Source organism: Solenopsis invicta, chromosome 13 (assembly GCF_016802725.1).
Source record: "Solenopsis invicta isolate M01_SB chromosome 13, UNIL_Sinv_3.0, whole genome shotgun sequence".
Classification (NCBI taxonomy): Eukaryota; Metazoa; Arthropoda; class Insecta; order Hymenoptera; family Formicidae; genus Solenopsis; species Solenopsis invicta.
In genome coordinates, this window is record NC_052676.1 from 15,646,664 (window position 1) to 15,663,862 (window position 17,199).

Below are 17,199 nucleotides of genomic sequence, written 5' to 3' on the forward strand. Positions count from 1 at the left end.
ACCGTTGTTCCATATTTATTTTATGATTTTATATTCCAGTAAAAAAGAGGAAGTCCCACGATAACAAAAAACTGGTTTTTTTATCTGGTTTGGTGAATAAGATAAAATAATAGGGCTAGAATAAATAATTGTATGGGAGAATATACTTCGTTTTCGCTTGTTACTTGTGTACGTGTGTGTATTATGTTACAGTGTGTGAGGTGTGTGTGTCTGTGTTGCGTGTGTGAGTATGTCTGCACTAAATTTGTCTACACTAACTTATACCTAAGAATATGAGTAAAACTATGCTTGCTTGAGTCATATCTCATTGAGCCACCAATATTTTGATTTGTTTATCTTTTTTTTTAGTTTTTCTTCGTTCGGTATTGTAGTATCGTAACGCCATGCTATGCTGGTATCGTTGCTACTCGAAAATTTAGGGTATTCTAGTTTCTTGTTATTGTTATGTCTCGGATAATGATATATTATCGGTACGTTTTTTATATCCTGTATGTACCCTTTGTTATCTAGATATAGAAAACCTTCGGGGGGTATAAATCCGGTTGTTAGTGTTTTTTCGTAATACATTGGATTAGGATATAACGCACTGTATATTAAGCTATTCTGTTTTATTTTACTCGCTTGTGTGTTCTCTTATTAATTTAATTATGAAATTATCTATTCTAGGAATATTTGCTTTATTGTACAATCTTTGGTTGCTTACGTGATTAACGAAATTGGATTCTGCGGATCTATACATGTTCATGCATGCACGTAGGCATTTTCTTTCGAATTTTCGAATTTTTTCCATTAGTGCTGCGTTAATGTTAAACCATACGGGGCAACCGTAGGTTATTATCGGTCTTATTAACAGTTGATAGCATATTATTTTTATTTTTGGGTGTAGGTGTCTAGAGTGAAATAATCTTCTTAGGTGTGCAAATGTTTGAATGGCTTTCGTTAATTGTATCTCTGTGTGGTTTTTTTAATGCAGTCTTTCGTCTATATTAATTCCCAGATACTTAACTATTTTTTTGTGGGGGATTTTTTGTACTACATTGTTTCTTGGTGAACTCTCTATCGAAAATGTTTTATAATGTTTTCTTACGTTATGGTTTGCATACATTAGAGATGGCCTAAACAGAATGGTTTCGCATTTTTCGATATTAATTTTTAGTTTCCACGTTTCATAGTAATGTTCTAACTTATGTACTACGTTTTGTAAGCTCCTGTATTTTTGAGGGCCAGCTGTCCGCCACATATACTATTAAATCGTCAGCAAATGCTATTGCTTGAGGATTTTTCGGTGTGTTTAAATTAAATAGTTTAAGTACTTCGGCTGTGTAAATGTTAAAGAGTATTGGTGAATTAACTATTCCTTGTTGTAATCCGTTATTGATTTTAAAAACTATATCAGAGTAGGTGCCTCCGTTTTCTGTGATTATTGATCTGCTGGAGATCATGCTCCATATTAGTTTGATTATATGATCAGGAAATCCTTTTTTGATTAATTTGAAGAGTAGTCCTTCTAGCCATACGGTGTCAAATGCTTTTTCCAGATCGATTAGGCATGCACCTAAGCATTTTTTTCCATTTAGTGCCCAGTTTATGTCTGATGTTAATCTGTTTATTGCGTGTATTGTAGTGTTTATATCTGAACCCGAATTGGGCTTCTGATATAATTTCTTTTTCGTTACAGAGAGCGATAATTTTATCGTTTATTATTGTTTCATATATTTTGCTAATGTTGGGGACTAGACATATGGGTCTATAACTTGTGGGGTGTTCTTTTTTTTTCCTTTTTTTAATATTGGGACTACTTTCGCCTTTTTCCAATTATCTGGGAAGTAAGAATGATTTAATAGATTATTGAAAATTATAACGTAGTTATAGATGAAGTTTGCTGGAATTTTTTTCAAGACGACGTTAGGGATTTTGTCGAGACCGAATGATTTCTTGTTGTTTAAGCTTCTGAATCTTTTTGTGAGATCGTGCATATTTGTGAAGTAATTTTTATAATTTTCGACTTTGTTGGGGTTATCGGCTCTATTTTCTTTGTTGAACTCACATATTGTCGTGCCATTGGATCTTTCATTTTGGATTTTATCAAAAAAGTTTTTTGTTTCCTTGTTTATTATATTGTTGAGATGGGGACTGTTGTTTTCCATTTTGTTGTTGTTAATGCCGGCAAAATGTGCCCCTAAGATGTTGAGCTTATCTGTTAATTTGTTTATGAGGATGTTATCATTTTCGTCTTTTTCATAATGCGTGGTGTCTATTTCTGCTTTGTCTAGGAGCGGGGAGTTAGATGGAATTTTGAGTGAGGCTATTTCTAAGGTATCTTTTTTTCTAAAGATGCTGTTTAATAGAGGGAACATCTTTGAAGAATCTTTTCTTGGAATATTCTTGATTTTGTTTTCCCAGTAGTTATTTATTGAAGTATTAAATGCTTTTTTTAGGTCCGTTCTAATATCTTGAAGTTTTTTTTTTAAGTTTGTTATTATTCTTGTATTGGTTAATGGCCATTTTCTTTTATGATGGTGAATTTTTGTGAGTATTTTATTTTTTTGTTTTTGCATTTTTTGTATTCTATCAGTTAGGTAGGGATTAATTGAGTCTTTTTCTTTTATTTTTGGCACTACTTTTTCTATGGTGTTTAATATTTTAGCGTTAGCTTCTTCTAAGAATTCATGTATTTCCTGTATTGTTAAATTTCTATCGCTAGGGATGTTATTTGAGTATTCTTCTTCTAACGTTTTATTGAATTTATCCCAGTTTGTTTTCCTCAAGTTATATTTATAGTTTATTAAGTTGGGTTCTAGTTCAAATCCATTCTCTTTTTTCAGGGATATTGTGCATTTTACCGCGTTGTGGTCACTGTCATATGGGATGTTGTCTAAGCTGCAATCATCTTCGATATTATGAAACGTTAGTCTCGCGTCTGCTAGGATAATATCCAGATACGAATTGCCGTTAAGATATGAGGGATATTTTGTATTTAGAAGTCTTGTTTTGTAAGGGATACAGTTTGCATCGATCCAAGCTTTTAGTGCTAATCCGCGTGGATTGTTATTTGTATTTTTCTAGCTTGTATGTTTTGCGTTTAAATCGCCTGCCATTATGTAATAGTTTTCCTCGTTATTTAGTTTGAGTAGTTGGAATGTTTTTTGTAGATCAGGAATAAATTCTTTTTGGTTTCCACATTTTGCGTATGCCGCAATTATATATAGTTTTCTGTTATTCTTTAGGTTGAGTTTAATTATCGACTGTTCTAGTATTCTTTCTTTGTTTGTTTCGGGAAGAGTTATTGTGTCGTATTTGAATGACTTTCTTATTATTGCCGCGGTTCCGCCTCCTAGATGGCTGTCCTTTCTATCGTTTCTAATTACGTTGTAGTTTTCGAATCTTAGAACGTGATTTTTAGATAGTTTAGTCTCGTTTATTAAAATTATGTCTGGCTTTTGCGTTTTCATCATATTATATAGAGATGCTCTTCTTTGGTTTTTAACTATGGAGTTAACGTTTATTGAAATTATTTTTATTTTTTTAAGGGTTTGGTTGTGCATTGTTTAAGTTTAATAGTCTTTCTAGTAGTGTAGATATCGTGTTGATTCTAATGGAGTTTTCCTCTACTATTTTCTCTAGTCTATTGAAGTTATTTCTCATTTCTAAGAATATGTCTTTGGGTGTCCTCGGATTGCCGTTTGGATTTATATTTACGTAGGTTAGATTAGGTACTTTAGTATTTTTGTTTATTGCATTTTCTTTATTTGGAAATTCTTGACTAGTTATTTGAGCGTAACTGATTCCCGGTTGAACAATTGATTTGTTTATGAATGGATTTTCTAATTTACCGTTATTTTTTTTATTAATCTTATTTCGGTTTAATTCTAATACTCTTTTTTTATTTTCTATTAACTTGGGGCATCCTCTATATGAGGCGGGATGGCCGTAGTCATTGCAGTTTGCACAGAATAATTTTTTTTTGTCTAACTGTATATCTGTCGGACAGCTGCACCTACCCGGGTCATGTTTATCGTTACATTTTACGCATCTGTATGGCATATTACAATTTGTTGCTGCGTGCCCTAGTCTTTGACAGTTTTTGCATTGTATTACGTCCCTTCGCATCATTTTCTCCCAGTAAATGACTTGATGAAATAAGTATTTTATTTTTTTTAAGTCATTTACTTGGCTATTTGGTGAAATTTGCACAATAAATATAGGTAAAATTTTTTTCTCTTGTTTAGATTTATTCGTTGAAAATCTAACTACTTTTTGGAATTCTAGATTGTCGATGTTCTGGGATCGTAATTCTCTTAGAATTTCGTTTTCTTCGAATGTAAAGACCTTTGATTAGACCTTTTAAAAGAATGGTTTTTGGCTTCTCTATTTTATCTGTATATGTATAAAATTTTGTATTGCATTTAATTAATAGTTCTTTGGTTTTTCTAAAATTCTTTAAGCTATCTACTTGTAACATGTGTTTACCGTTATTTATGCGTTTGATGTAGTAGTTATCTATTCCTCTTGCGTTTATTTCCAGTAGTCTGGTTGTGTCCTTTGGGTCCTGGTATAGGATATTGATGGGGGGGGGGGCTTGTCTTTTCTTGGCAGTTTTTGTTGCGTGGTGCTTCTCTCCTGGGATGTACTTGCGATGTGCTGGTCCTTGATTGTATTGTTATTCTCTGCTTTCTCTTTCTTCTTATTTCCATTGTTGTCCTGGCTGTTTTTTCTTCTTAGTATTGTGACGAAGTCCTTGTCTTGTTGTTCTGTTTCTTCGGCTTCCATTTGTGACGGTATTTCCGTGTCTAATGCCATAAATCTGTTTTGTACTGTTACCTGGGGTATTGAGTCCTGGCCCCTTTGGTATCTTTCTATTGTTTTTTTTAGATTTTCAATTTCTATTCTGAGTGCATTGTTCTCATGTAGCGCTACTATCAGAGAGTTATTTGCGTTGTCGGTTGTCTGCACGTTTGTGCTATCCTTGTTTTCTTTGCCGCTTACTTTGTTGCGTGCCATATTAAGATTTGGGCATATCTTGTTGCGTTTGATGCTTTTTACCTTGATTAATGCAGATTTTCTTTTCATTAATTCCTTGTTTAATTTGTCAGTTATGTCCTCTGTCTCTGTTTTCACTCCTATTTGCTCGTTCAGCTTCGGGGTCTCGCTCCTCGATGTTATGACTTCGAGCCTGTTCCTTTCAGGCTCGACTAGATCCATATTCCAGTCATCGCATTTGTTAGCGATTTCTGATTCTGATCTCTCTATGGTGAGAGATGCCACCGATGAGTCTTTGGTTGACACTCTGCTGGATTTTTTACACTTTGCGATTGCGAAACTCACAAAATCTCACAAAAGACCGGTACACTCGGCTAGCGCTCGGCGGGCCTGCGTGTGCACGTGGCGAGAGCTCGACGTGAAGTGCGATAGAACCCGTTGTTCAAGCATTTTTGAGAAAAAGATCAAATACTTTTAGCAGCTGTAGTACCATTACGGAAGAAGAATCGTAAATTGACCTTTGTGGTTGGACGGTCATGATTCTTGACTACTATGCTGAAGGTTCCAGGTTCGATTCCTCGGGTCAAAAAATTTTTTTGTTGTAAAATGTATTAAAAGAAAACCAAAAATTCAAAAATGCTCTTCTACAATAAAATTAACTTAAAATTGGACACAAAATATATGTAAAAACATATATAAAAATTATTAAACTTTTGTTGATGTTTTTAAAACACTCATTGTAAATTTTCATGGCAAATCTATTTTTTGTGTTCTTGAGAAATTTTAATTGAATTGATAGTAGAAGAGCATTTTTAAATTTCCTAATATTGTATTCCTAATTTGTATAATAACGTATAATTCATAAAAGTATACCAAAATAAAATTTTTTTGAAAGTCTATTTACAAAAGAATGATTTATTTTCTTATAGTATTATATTTTCTTATAGTATTATTTTCTTTTACTTTATATTTTCAACGTTTTTTTTCTGGCAACAAAACATGATTTCAAGCATTTATATATACATACATGTGTGCGTGCGTGCGTGCGTGCGTGCGTGCGTGCGTGCGTGCGTGCGTGCGTGTGTGCGTGCGTGCGTGCGTGCGTGCGTGCGCGTGCGTGTGTGTGTGTGTGTAAACAAATATTCAAAGCATTTACATAGATTATAAAATGTGATTGCTTTTATTATGATACATTTTATAATCTAAGTGAATATCAATTTGAATATTTCTCTTAAAAAGAATTTAAAGGTTGCATCAAATTATTGAGAATTGCAAGTTGAAAATTAGAATTTGACCAGTCAGATAATTTAAATTTTGCGTTTTGTTTTGACTGGTTGGATTCTAATTTTCAACTCGCAATTCTCTATATCTAATCTGATACAGACTTTATAGCCGTTATATATTTTTATTATGATTTTACGATCAACGGCATTGTTACGCTAGATGCAAAAATTTTTCTCAGGGCACTAAAAAAGTTTTACGAGCCTGAGTAAGGTCGATAAATTAGATCGTTGTAATGATCCAGCGATACGCTTCGCTGTAAATTCGATTACAGCGCCTCCGTCGGTATATCGAGCAACTAAACTAGTGCTCTTCGCACCAACATCACAATAAAATTACATAAACAATTTTCATACACTTATATCTTTTATACTAGAGCTTCTAGGATCATTCTGCAAGCGCCGTATTATTCTTTGATTTAATTCACAATTCGCTAGCTACTTATTTTATACATACAATGTCTACAATTTTTATATGAGCACATGTTGTCACGAGTCGGCTGCAGAAACCGACAATTATATTATAATTTTTTAATCAACTTTTGTTTTTTGTATTAAATTATAGCTAGCGAACTGTGTTTTTGTCAGTACTTTAATTGTGTAAAAGGATTTTGCGATCTGTTAAGCCAATTAAAAGTTATCTGTGCACAAAAATACGCACGTGTAGAGACCGGACCGGTCCAGCATTGCCTTAATACCGTATTTTCGGTTTAGAAATCCCGTTCAATTTAAATTATTTTTTTTTAAATCAGTTTTAATCGCACATTTTCGGCGTATGTTTTAATCAAATGTTTTAATTTTTGGCATAATTTTTTCCATTCTTCCAGTCCATGAAACAATTTCTGAGAAATGATAATGGAATCGATGGAATTTGACGTCGAAATCATTTCAATATAATTCGATATAAGTTATTTCTCGTTGAGTTATAGCACCGAAAGAATGTTAATATCATTTATTAAATGTTTTATACATGTTGATATCGACATTGAAATGGCATCAAAATTTGAACATTTTAACATCAATGTCTACGTGAAATTTGATTTTATTTTGACCGTCAAAATGATGTTAATTTGACGTCAATCCGACCTATCATTTCTCCTTGGGTTTTAGACTATGTTTTTTATCTTCTTCCATTGTTCCTCGGCTATCCACGTTTCTGTTAGATCTAGTATATCAAATTCTTCTAAGTATTCCCACGCCTCCTCACATTTGTTAGCTAGTCCCGCCACATTTCAAAAGCAAATTTTTAACCCCTTTTTCTTCTCTTTTCCATCCCAGCCGCTTGTATCTCATTCTTCTCCTGCTCTTCTATTCTCTTTTTTTCTAGTTTCTTCTTTCTTGTGTTCCATCGATACCATCTGTCTTCTGTCATAATCTTTCCGTACTCTACCTTGACCTTGTTTCTTTTTTCTCTTTCTTCCTTCGCTTTCTCCCTTAATTGGTTCTGCATTTCCTTTTCCATTCTCGTTACATCGTCCTCTATAAAGATTCCTGCTCTTAGTTCTTTCTTTTTGATTATCATTATCTCTCTCTTTTGTTCCTAGGTTTCTACTTCTGCCACTACCGTACACTTATCTCCACTGGAGACAAAGTACGGCAGTTTGCACTTTGTATGCTTTGATTATGGCCACCTCTATTTTCAGGTTCTTCTTTATGAACTCCTTTGTCTCTTGTTTAATTTTATTTTCTTCATTTGTTTACTCCTCTCATTATTATATTGTTTTTCTCTTTTTCTTTATATTTTTTCTTTTTTTTCCATTCCAGGTTCTCTTTTCTCCTCTCCAAATTCTTCTCTTTCTTCTATTCTTCTTTTTTCTTTCCTTCTTTCCTCTTTTCTTGTCTGCTTTTCTTCTTCCCATTCTTCTTTTATCTAATCGAGTTTGTTTTATCATCTTTTCCATCTTTTTACTAATATTTTGCTTAATCTTTTTTCCTATCTTTTTCAGTGCAATTATTATTGTCTTTTCTCCTTCTACTACATACTTTTCTATGCTGTTGTACTTTTCTCTTCTCATAATTTCCTAACCTATACTTTCATTCAGATTTTAGATCCTTCTGTGTGTTTTAATCTTTCCTGTCTTTTTGTGCCCTTCACTCAGCTTTTCTCCTTCACTATCTTCCTTCACCTCCCGCTTTTTCCTTTTTCTCGCTCTGCAGTTGCACTAATCTGCTATTTTATTTTCGCCCGTTGGACATTCGTTTGCATTCCCATACAGCACAAAAAGATTGCAGGAATATTGCAGAATGATTTCATTGAAACATTGTAATATTGCATTTTGATTGCGAAACATTGCTGCAACATTGCTGGAAGATTGCAGTAACATTACGATGTCCGCTTTTTGAAATATTGCATTGAAACATCCCATTTTTCCAAAATATTCACATAAATATTATTACAATACATAATTCCAATGAACAAAACAATAATTGTGTAACATTTCAAAAAACGTTTTTTGCAAAAAAAAATTTTGGGAATATTTTTTTCGGAAATTTCCAAGCGGTTACCCATCGCGACTCTGGTGAACGTTGCTTGACCTCCGTGATCGCTGCGAATTGATCCCTCATGTTGACTTGTGAATACTTTATGCTGATATGTGTGTATAACTGGTAAATCAGGTTAATATACGTTATCAAAAAAATGAAATATGTATAATTAAAGCACATAAACAAATATAAAATTATAGTTTTTTTTACTAATTTTGCAAATGCAGAATAGCATTTGGAATAACTTTTCTGTTATTTGTATAAATAAGAATGTGATTAGAAAATATATATCAATATAATACAATAATTAAATTAAACATGAAAAAATTTTTATTAAAAATACAATTAAAAAATATAGTTTGTTCATTGGGCTGTAGATTGAGATTTTTTCATATATGGACCTATTTCGTCTATTGATATTATTATTTGTGTTTCTTAACAATACTACAATGCACACAGCACCACAAGACCACATGCCTTTTTCTAGACGTCTTAGAGTCAACAAGGATGTCTGCAGACGTCTATGCAAAGTCGATTTGCAGTCAACTCTAAAAGCCTGACTTGGATGAATCGACTCGTACAGTCGACATGGATGGTTGTGCTGTAAGGGAATGTAGAGATTCAGCGGAAAATTTAGTAACGTCGCCCGACCTTAGTTTTCTAAATGCGGATGAATAATTTTGAAAGAGTTAAATTAATATATTACTATATTATACACGAATATTCTGCTTTGGCTCTTTATTGCCATTACTTTATTTAAAAAATTATGATATTGCAATGTTTCCAGAATATTACTGGCTGTAGTATCCTTTGGTATATAATATTCACTTTATTGCTAGCGTTTCGATACAGGCTCTAACTCGTATATCACGTGCATCCGGCTTGCAACCATGCTAGTCTCTCGTCTCTCGTCTCTACCTAATGCGCCTCTACGCGTGCGCCTTACGCTTATCGCTCAGTAGCGTATCTATACACTACATCCCTTTTTCTCCTTAAAATGCTAGACGCTTACAATTTCAGTCTCTTACATTTAATTACCAACTAATGAATGTGCTCTATAATCGCCATATCGCTCCGGTGGTTTTCTTTCGCGCTTAGATCTTCTTACTACTACTTTTTCATTTTTGTCATTTTCTGTTCTACTATGATCATTTCCTACTTTTTCCTTTTCCTTACTAATTACTTCTTCCTCCTCGTTTTCTGATTCTTCGCTTTCTAAATCTATTACTTTTCTTACTCGCGTTAAATTTCTTTTATACTTCCTTCCTTCTTTTGACTCTAGTGTTACTGAATTTCCTTTTTGGTCAATTACTTTATATTCCTCCGGGCTGAAATTCGGACTTAATTTATTTTCTTTCGGGGCCCTGATTAATACGCAATTCCATTGACCTAATTCACACTCTTTAGCTCTATTTGCTTTATCATAATATTGTTTTCCTTTTTCTTTTAACCATTTATTGCGCTCTCTAATTTCTTCCTCTACGAATTTACTACTATTATCTATTTCCGGTATCTTCGTTCTTAATTTTCTATTAAACAATAATTCCGCGGGGGTTACTCTTGTAACTGAATGTGGAGTTGATCAGTACATTATTAGAAATGTTAACAATTCATTACGCCAATTTTTCTTTTGCGCATATGCTATTTTTAGTCTTTTTAAGATACTCCTATTCTGTCTCTCTATCTCTCCGTTTGCTTGTGGCCAGTACGGTGCTACATGCGCCACTTTTACTCCGTAGGAATTTAGCCAATTTTTTAATCCTTCATCCGTAAACTGATGACCGTTATCGCATACAATTGTCCTTGGTAAACCGTGTCTCGCAAACAATTCGAATAATTTTTCTTGTATTTCTTTCGCCGATATCCTTTCAAGAATTGCTACTTCTACAAATCGACTATAATAATCGATAGTTACTAACAAATATTCCCCTGTTGGGAGTGGCCCCATTAAATCTATCGCAATTGTTTCCCATGCTTTTTCTGGTAACTGATTTCGCTTGATAGGTGGTGATTCTATCGGACGTTGTACTAATTGACAACCTTTACAGGCTTTAACAAATTTTTCTGCATCTTTATCTATATCTTCCCACCAAACCTTACTTCGTAACCCCTGTTTCATCGCGACAATTCCTGGGTGTCCTTCGTGTGCTCGTCAACATTAACATTTTCCTTTGCAACGCTTCATAATTATATGCGTATTCCTTAGTAACACATTATTATAAATACGTAATTGTTCCTTTATTATTTTATACCGCAAATTTTTCAATGCGTCTCAATTATCTGTTTGTAACGCTAATTTTACTTCTTTTATTTTCTTATCGTCTTTTGACTATCTTATTGTCTTTTGAATTGCTACCGCAATTTCTTTTAATGTCATTGCTTTTGGTACCGATTTTGTTGTTACCTATCGAATGTAATGCACGTCTTCTTCGAATTCTTTTTTCCGGTTCTCTTTACCACAGAGTCTCGACAGTACATCTGCTATATTCGATTTTTCTTTCTCGTACATGACTTTATATTTAAATGGTAATAACCGTAAAACCCATCGTTCTATTTTTGCATTCGGTTTTGCGCGCGGTGCAAATATACATTCTAACGCTTTGTGATCTGTCACTAATTCAAATTCTATTCCGTACAACCAGTTATAAAATCTTTCACATGCGAATATTAACGCTAATGCTTCCTTTTCTGTTTGTGAATATCGCCTTTTGCAATCTGACAAGCTACGCGAGATCCGCTATTGATTTTTGTCATTCTGTTGGATTAATACGCACCCCAACCCTATTGGGCTTGCATCCGCTATTACCCTTGTTTTCGCATTTATATTAAAAATTCTTAACGTTTGCGCGCTTGCTAAACTCTTTTTCAAAATTTTGAACGCTCTCTCTTGTTCTTTTTCCCATAGAAATTTTATTCCTTTTTTTGTCAATCTTCTTAATGGTTCACTAATTGTTGCTAAATTGGGAATGAATGCTGTACAAAAATTAACTAGTCCCACAAAACTATGTATTTCCTCCGCCGTTTTAGGTATTTAAAACTTTTCTACAGCTTCTACTTTTGATTCTAACGGTTGATATCCGTTTTCCGAAATTTTAAATCCCATAAATGTTATTTCTTTTTTTCTAAACGTACATTTGCTTTTATTCAAAGTTATTCCTTTCTCTTTCAGCGTTTCTAAAACTTTTTCTAATCTTTCATCATGTTCTTCCCGTGTCTTTCCACAAACAATTATATCGTCCATAAAATTTATAGTCCCTTTACAATTCTTCAAAATTTATCTAATAATTCTTTGAAAAATTTCTGGAGCGCAGCTTATTCCAAACATTAATCTTTTATACCAATATAGCCCTGAATCTGTTACAAAAGTAGTAATTTTCCTTGATTCCTCTTTTAATTCAATTTGACGATATGCCTTTTTAACATCCAATGTAGTGAACCAATTATTTCCTCCAATTACATTTAAAATATCCTCTAATACTGGTAACGGATACTTTTCCCGAATAATCGTTTCGTTTGCTCGCCGCATGTCCACGCATAATCTTATCTCACTTCTTTTTTTTTACTATAGGAACTACTGGAGAGACCCACTCGGTAGGGCCCTCGACTTTTTTTATTATGTCCTGAGCTATCAAAGTTTTTATTTGTTTTTTCACTTCCTCGCGCAATTTAAATGGAATTCTTCTCAAGGGTTGTGCAACAGGTGTGTATGTCTTATCTATCGGTAACGTTAATTGGAAATCTTTTAATTTACCCATGCCTCTAAAAATTGGGTCTTATTCTGTTTCAAAATCATTAATGTTACTTATTTCCGGTCCTATCCGCAAAATTCCTAACTTCGTTGCCGTTTCATAACCTAATAGCGCTCTTCCTCTACCTTTTAATACTAAGAACGTTGCTCGAGCTTTCTGATTTCCTATTTCAATATCGCAATGAAATTCTCCTAGCAAATCTAACGCTTTTTTCTGACCGTACGCATATATTTTTTTCTCTCCGTTTTTTTCCGATTTACATTTAATATTCCGCGATTTACACCATTTCCACGTTTCCTCGTCTATTACATTACACGATGCCCCTGAATCTACTAGTAAGTTTAAAGTAACTCCTCCTATCGCGGCGTCAACACATTTACTGTCCACGGCGTAGATCTCTTTTCTTCTCAGGCTGAACGCATGCTCATTCTCATCTTCTTCTGTCTTCTCGTCGAGCCGTCGAACCCCTTTCCTCTGTCCGCTTTTCCTGTAGCTGTTGCCAGTTGTTTCCGTCCTTGTCTTGCAAACCCTCGCGAAATGACGCGTCCTGACTTCCCTCATTTACTGTGAGTCTTCTTTCTCGCCGGGCACTTCTCATCTGAGTATTTATGTCCTTTGTATCCACACCGATAGCATTCGACGTTATCTGTTGTCTTTGTCGCGCCAGTCTTCACATGTTTTTTCTTGTCCGTTATGCGAGCCACCGCTTCGCCTTCCATGTCTTTCGTTTGCAGCGAGACTGTTTCCATTGTCTTTGCAATCTCTAATACTTTGTCCAATTTAACTTCACATTTTTCTAATAAACGACTGCGTAATTTCGTTGAATGGCACTTCTCTATTACCTGACCACAGATTTCTGTATCTGCGTTTTCAAAATTGCAATTTTTTGCTTGTTGCCGCAATCTTGAAACATATTGTATCATTGTTTCCTCTGTGTCTTGAGACAGATTTCGGAAAAATGTGTCTTTCATAAGTCGTGTTTATTTTTGGTTTGAAATACGCTTCTAATATCTGCACGGCCTTGGTGTACGCTGTTTCTCCTTCCTCGACTTCTTCCGCATCTGGTATTGCGTAGAAAATGTCCTGCAGGTCAAATCTTCCATAGTGTAGCAACATAGCTTTTTTTCTCTCGTCGTCTTCTATCTTTTTGCTCACTAAAAACAGCTTGAACGCTCTTAACCAACGTGTTCACCTCTGATACACGTTTCCCGTCTCCGCATTCGGATCGAACGTCGGCAGATTTGTTGTTTCCATATTCATTTTCTAAGTTTTAATCCTTTTAGACTCAATCCTCGTCGCCAATGTAGTATCCTTTGGTATATAATATTCACTCTATTGCTAGCTTCGATACAGGCTGTAACTCGTATACCACGTGCGTTCGGCTCGCAGCCATGTTAGTCTCTCGTCTCTCGTTTCTACCTAATGCGCCTCTACGCGTGCGCTTTACGCTTATCGCTCAGTAACGTATCTATACATTACACTGGCATATGCCATGCGATGTTGCAGGCATATAGTTAATTTATGTTTCTGCAATGTCTCCGTAATATTACATTGCAGTCTGCAACATTGCAACATTGCTGCAATTTTCTGTACTGTATGGGTTGATGCCGTTTCCAATCATATTAAGATTTCATTTAAATTGTCCATCTAATAATTTTAATGCCTGCGAGCATCTCTACAATCCCCCTATCTTAAAAATTGTAAAGAACTTTTATAATAACTTTAAAAACGTTAGAAGCTTATCCAGATAACCTTGCATATAATAGCTACATAACCATGTGTTGCAACGTACTTTTCCTGCACTTGTCAGGCGCAGGAGAGTACGCCCAATAAAGAGGGGTCGGTAAATGGGAATTTCTCAAAGCGTAATTGTTAATTGGGCGCTAGGCGCAATCTTTCGCGTCACTTCACAAAGATCGGGAAATACGCGACACAGCAAGACGTATATCTCTGCCCGCGGGTTACTCAGAATCTGGCAGAGGGGCGTCGTTCTTAGGAGTAGCAGGGAAGAGAAGGGGAAATGCAATTACAACGCTAGAAATAATTTAAACGATTAAAAACAATACATTTTATGGTAATCGGAGACATATTTTAACAGTTACATGGAGTTTACCAAAATTAGGCAATTAACAATCTGTAGTAAGTAATTAGGAAATAATCAAGAAAATAGCGAATTAAAAGAAGAAACCGATTAATATTATCGGTGTTTGAAGTCGACGGAGGCATAATTTCGATGAACGGAAATGCCAAAAAGAATTAAGAAAATGTATTGAGACGGAGAACGCGTCACGACGGGACGAAATACAAAATACGCCGCACGGTAATTATCACCACGTGAACGCCACACGGTACGGTCGATAATACTCTCTCACACGAATAATTCTCACTCTCACACGAAGTTCGCGCGGACGTAACGCCTTTGACGGTAGGGCTCAATTCGCGACTAACAATTTCGATAACTACCTCGCGGCATTTCGGTAGCCGGTGTTCCTCGCGGTAATTCCACGGAATGGCGAATCTCGTGGAGACCGACCGGTGTTGCGTTTCGTCGAGGTCGGACCGCGCGAATTCCACGCACCGAGCTAAATTGCTACTTCACACAATCGACACAAAAATATCTACGAAAGGTTCGGCCCGAGTGCAATAATGCTTCAAAACCACTCCGGCACAGCACGATGCGATACGACAATTCTTACTATTACGATTCACCACGAGACGACAATTCACAATAACTAAACTTGGTACAAAACGATACACGGCTTTAATTTAAAATTAGACGGTACGCGCAACTGTCGGTGTCCGCACTACGAGAGGGACTTAACGATATTCGAGCTGCGATCGATCTTTCTGGAAGTGTCGTCACTTCAACACTACTAATTAATTGAGGGATATTCCGCTCTTATAATTGCGGTATGACTTACGGAGAGGCGCGGAGATCGACCCTTACTCAGAGACTTAAAATTACGGTTACCGGAGCGGCGGTTTACAATGATAGATCGGCGGGCAATAATTCTCGGCTCCTAGGTTGAACCTCTCATCACTTGAGCACACACGACAGTGACAAACCGATCCGCGTTTTCTTGTTGGGCTCCGCCGAATTTCCGCGTGACGTTACGACTCCTTCTTTTGCCGATTTTTGCTGATGATTATCCCGCCTTCCCTCGCGCATTCTTCTCGCTTTCAGCGGTATTACATCTTTTTTTTGGGCTGTTGGTAGTGCGTCCTTTTCCATTGCTCCGGTACTCGCAATGTTGCTCTCTTGTTTTTCCTTGCTGCCCTGCGTCATTGCCACGTTGTACGTGCTGCTTGTCTACTCAGCAGGCCGGCGAGGCAAAACGGGGTACTCCGGAATCTTTCCCAATGTCGACGCTCCAGTTCGAATATCGCTCCCTTTTGCGGTCGTCGGGCTGGCTAGGCCTTCGACTGCGTTTATCCGGGATGACGGCTCAACGGCCTGTAGTCCGTTAGCTTTGTCTGGAAGCTCCTCCGATAGGATTCGCTACAATGAAGGGTGACGTTAATTCATGAAGCGTTCGGGAAGATAAGCGGTAGCAATAAATAAGCGGAACCACGACTTAACTTTCCGGCGCGGAATCGGCGACGGTGCGACTCCCATCGCTTTCTCAGCCTTCTCGTCGACGTTTTTGCTTGGATGTTCGTCGCGTACACAAAACTAATATCGTTCAGGCTCCACTCTATAACGCCCTAGCGCTCTCAATAAAGGTATACATTATAAACAAGAAAATGATATGAGGACAAATAAAAATAAAGAGCGGTAAGATGCGGTAATTAAAACGGGGTATTCGTGTCTTCTTCTTCCTCCTGGAGAAAGAGAGGCGCAACCCAGAGTACCCTCCACGGCCTTATCGTTCTCCGGGACGGCGCTACGAAACGTCACGTCACAATGTTTAAAAAAAATTGATTGGTTCATTAGTAAATGTATAAAGAAGTGGACCAATCAATTTTTTTATGAATATAGTTATGAAGTTATGCAAGTTTATCTGAATAAACTCTTAAAGTGTAATACATTTGGCATTCATAGCTAAAGCAAATACGTATGTGCACCCAAGGACTTTGATTCTGTCCATGGGGAAATTTTCCAAACTGAGTAGTCACCACTTTCTACATACTCACAGTTCATGATTAATGAAACGACTAGAGCTTATTGGTTGTTACGTTAATCATGAACTGTAAGTATGTAGAAAGATAGCGACTTCTCAGTTTGAAAAATTTCCCCATGGACAGAATCAAAGTCCTTGGGTGTACAATCGTCGTAACTCACGCCGTTGCCTAATCTCACTAATTTACTGTGATAGAGCGATGAACCGAGCATTTCATTCTTTTGTTTTTACAGGACTGTGTTGATGAATTATAGATTGACTATTTACTATTTTTATTTTTTTTATTAATTTATTTCTTTCTTTCAACAATCATTTTTATGTGCTTTGAAAAACGTATGTAATAACGTTGCACTGATACAACGATACATGATACACATAGAAGCGCGGCGCGGCGCTCATACGAGAGGCCTTACTTCACTTATTAAACAAGAACAATTAGAAAGATTATTGATGTGTATGTCGAACTAGACTTTGAATACGCAATTAATTCTAGCCTATTTTTAAATTCCTGAAAAATAAAATGGGCTTGTATATATCTTTTATCAATTTTCTAAAATTAAACTTTTCTGTGTTCAAAATACCATA

At 35.8% G+C, this 17,199-nt stretch overlaps 2 protein-coding genes across 2 annotated transcripts; both read right to left on the minus strand.

Annotated features, from left to right (window-relative positions):
- Nucleotides 1–1,184: 1,184 nt before the first annotated feature.
- LOC120359363 lies at nucleotides 1,185–5,202 on the minus strand. Its single transcript, XM_039456512.1, has 3 exons — nucleotides 4,632–5,202; nucleotides 2,048–2,269; nucleotides 1,185–1,633 (listed from the first exon to the last, which is right to left on the minus strand). The coding sequence occupies exons 1-3, from the start codon at nucleotides 5,200–5,202 to the stop codon at nucleotides 1,185–1,187; spliced, it is 1,242 nt and encodes a 413-aa protein (XP_039312446.1).
- Nucleotides 5,203–7,506: 2,304 nt separating this feature from the next.
- Nucleotides 7,507–10,863, minus strand: LOC105205881 (uncharacterized protein K02A2.6-like). The gene is made up of 3 exons (XM_026141110.1): nucleotides 10,410–10,863; nucleotides 9,783–10,310; nucleotides 7,507–7,739 (listed from the first exon to the last, which is right to left on the minus strand). The coding sequence occupies exons 1-3, from the start codon at nucleotides 10,861–10,863 to the stop codon at nucleotides 7,507–7,509; spliced, it is 1,215 nt and encodes a 404-aa protein (XP_025996895.1).
- Between the last annotated feature and the right edge of the window lie 6,336 nt (nucleotides 10,864–17,199).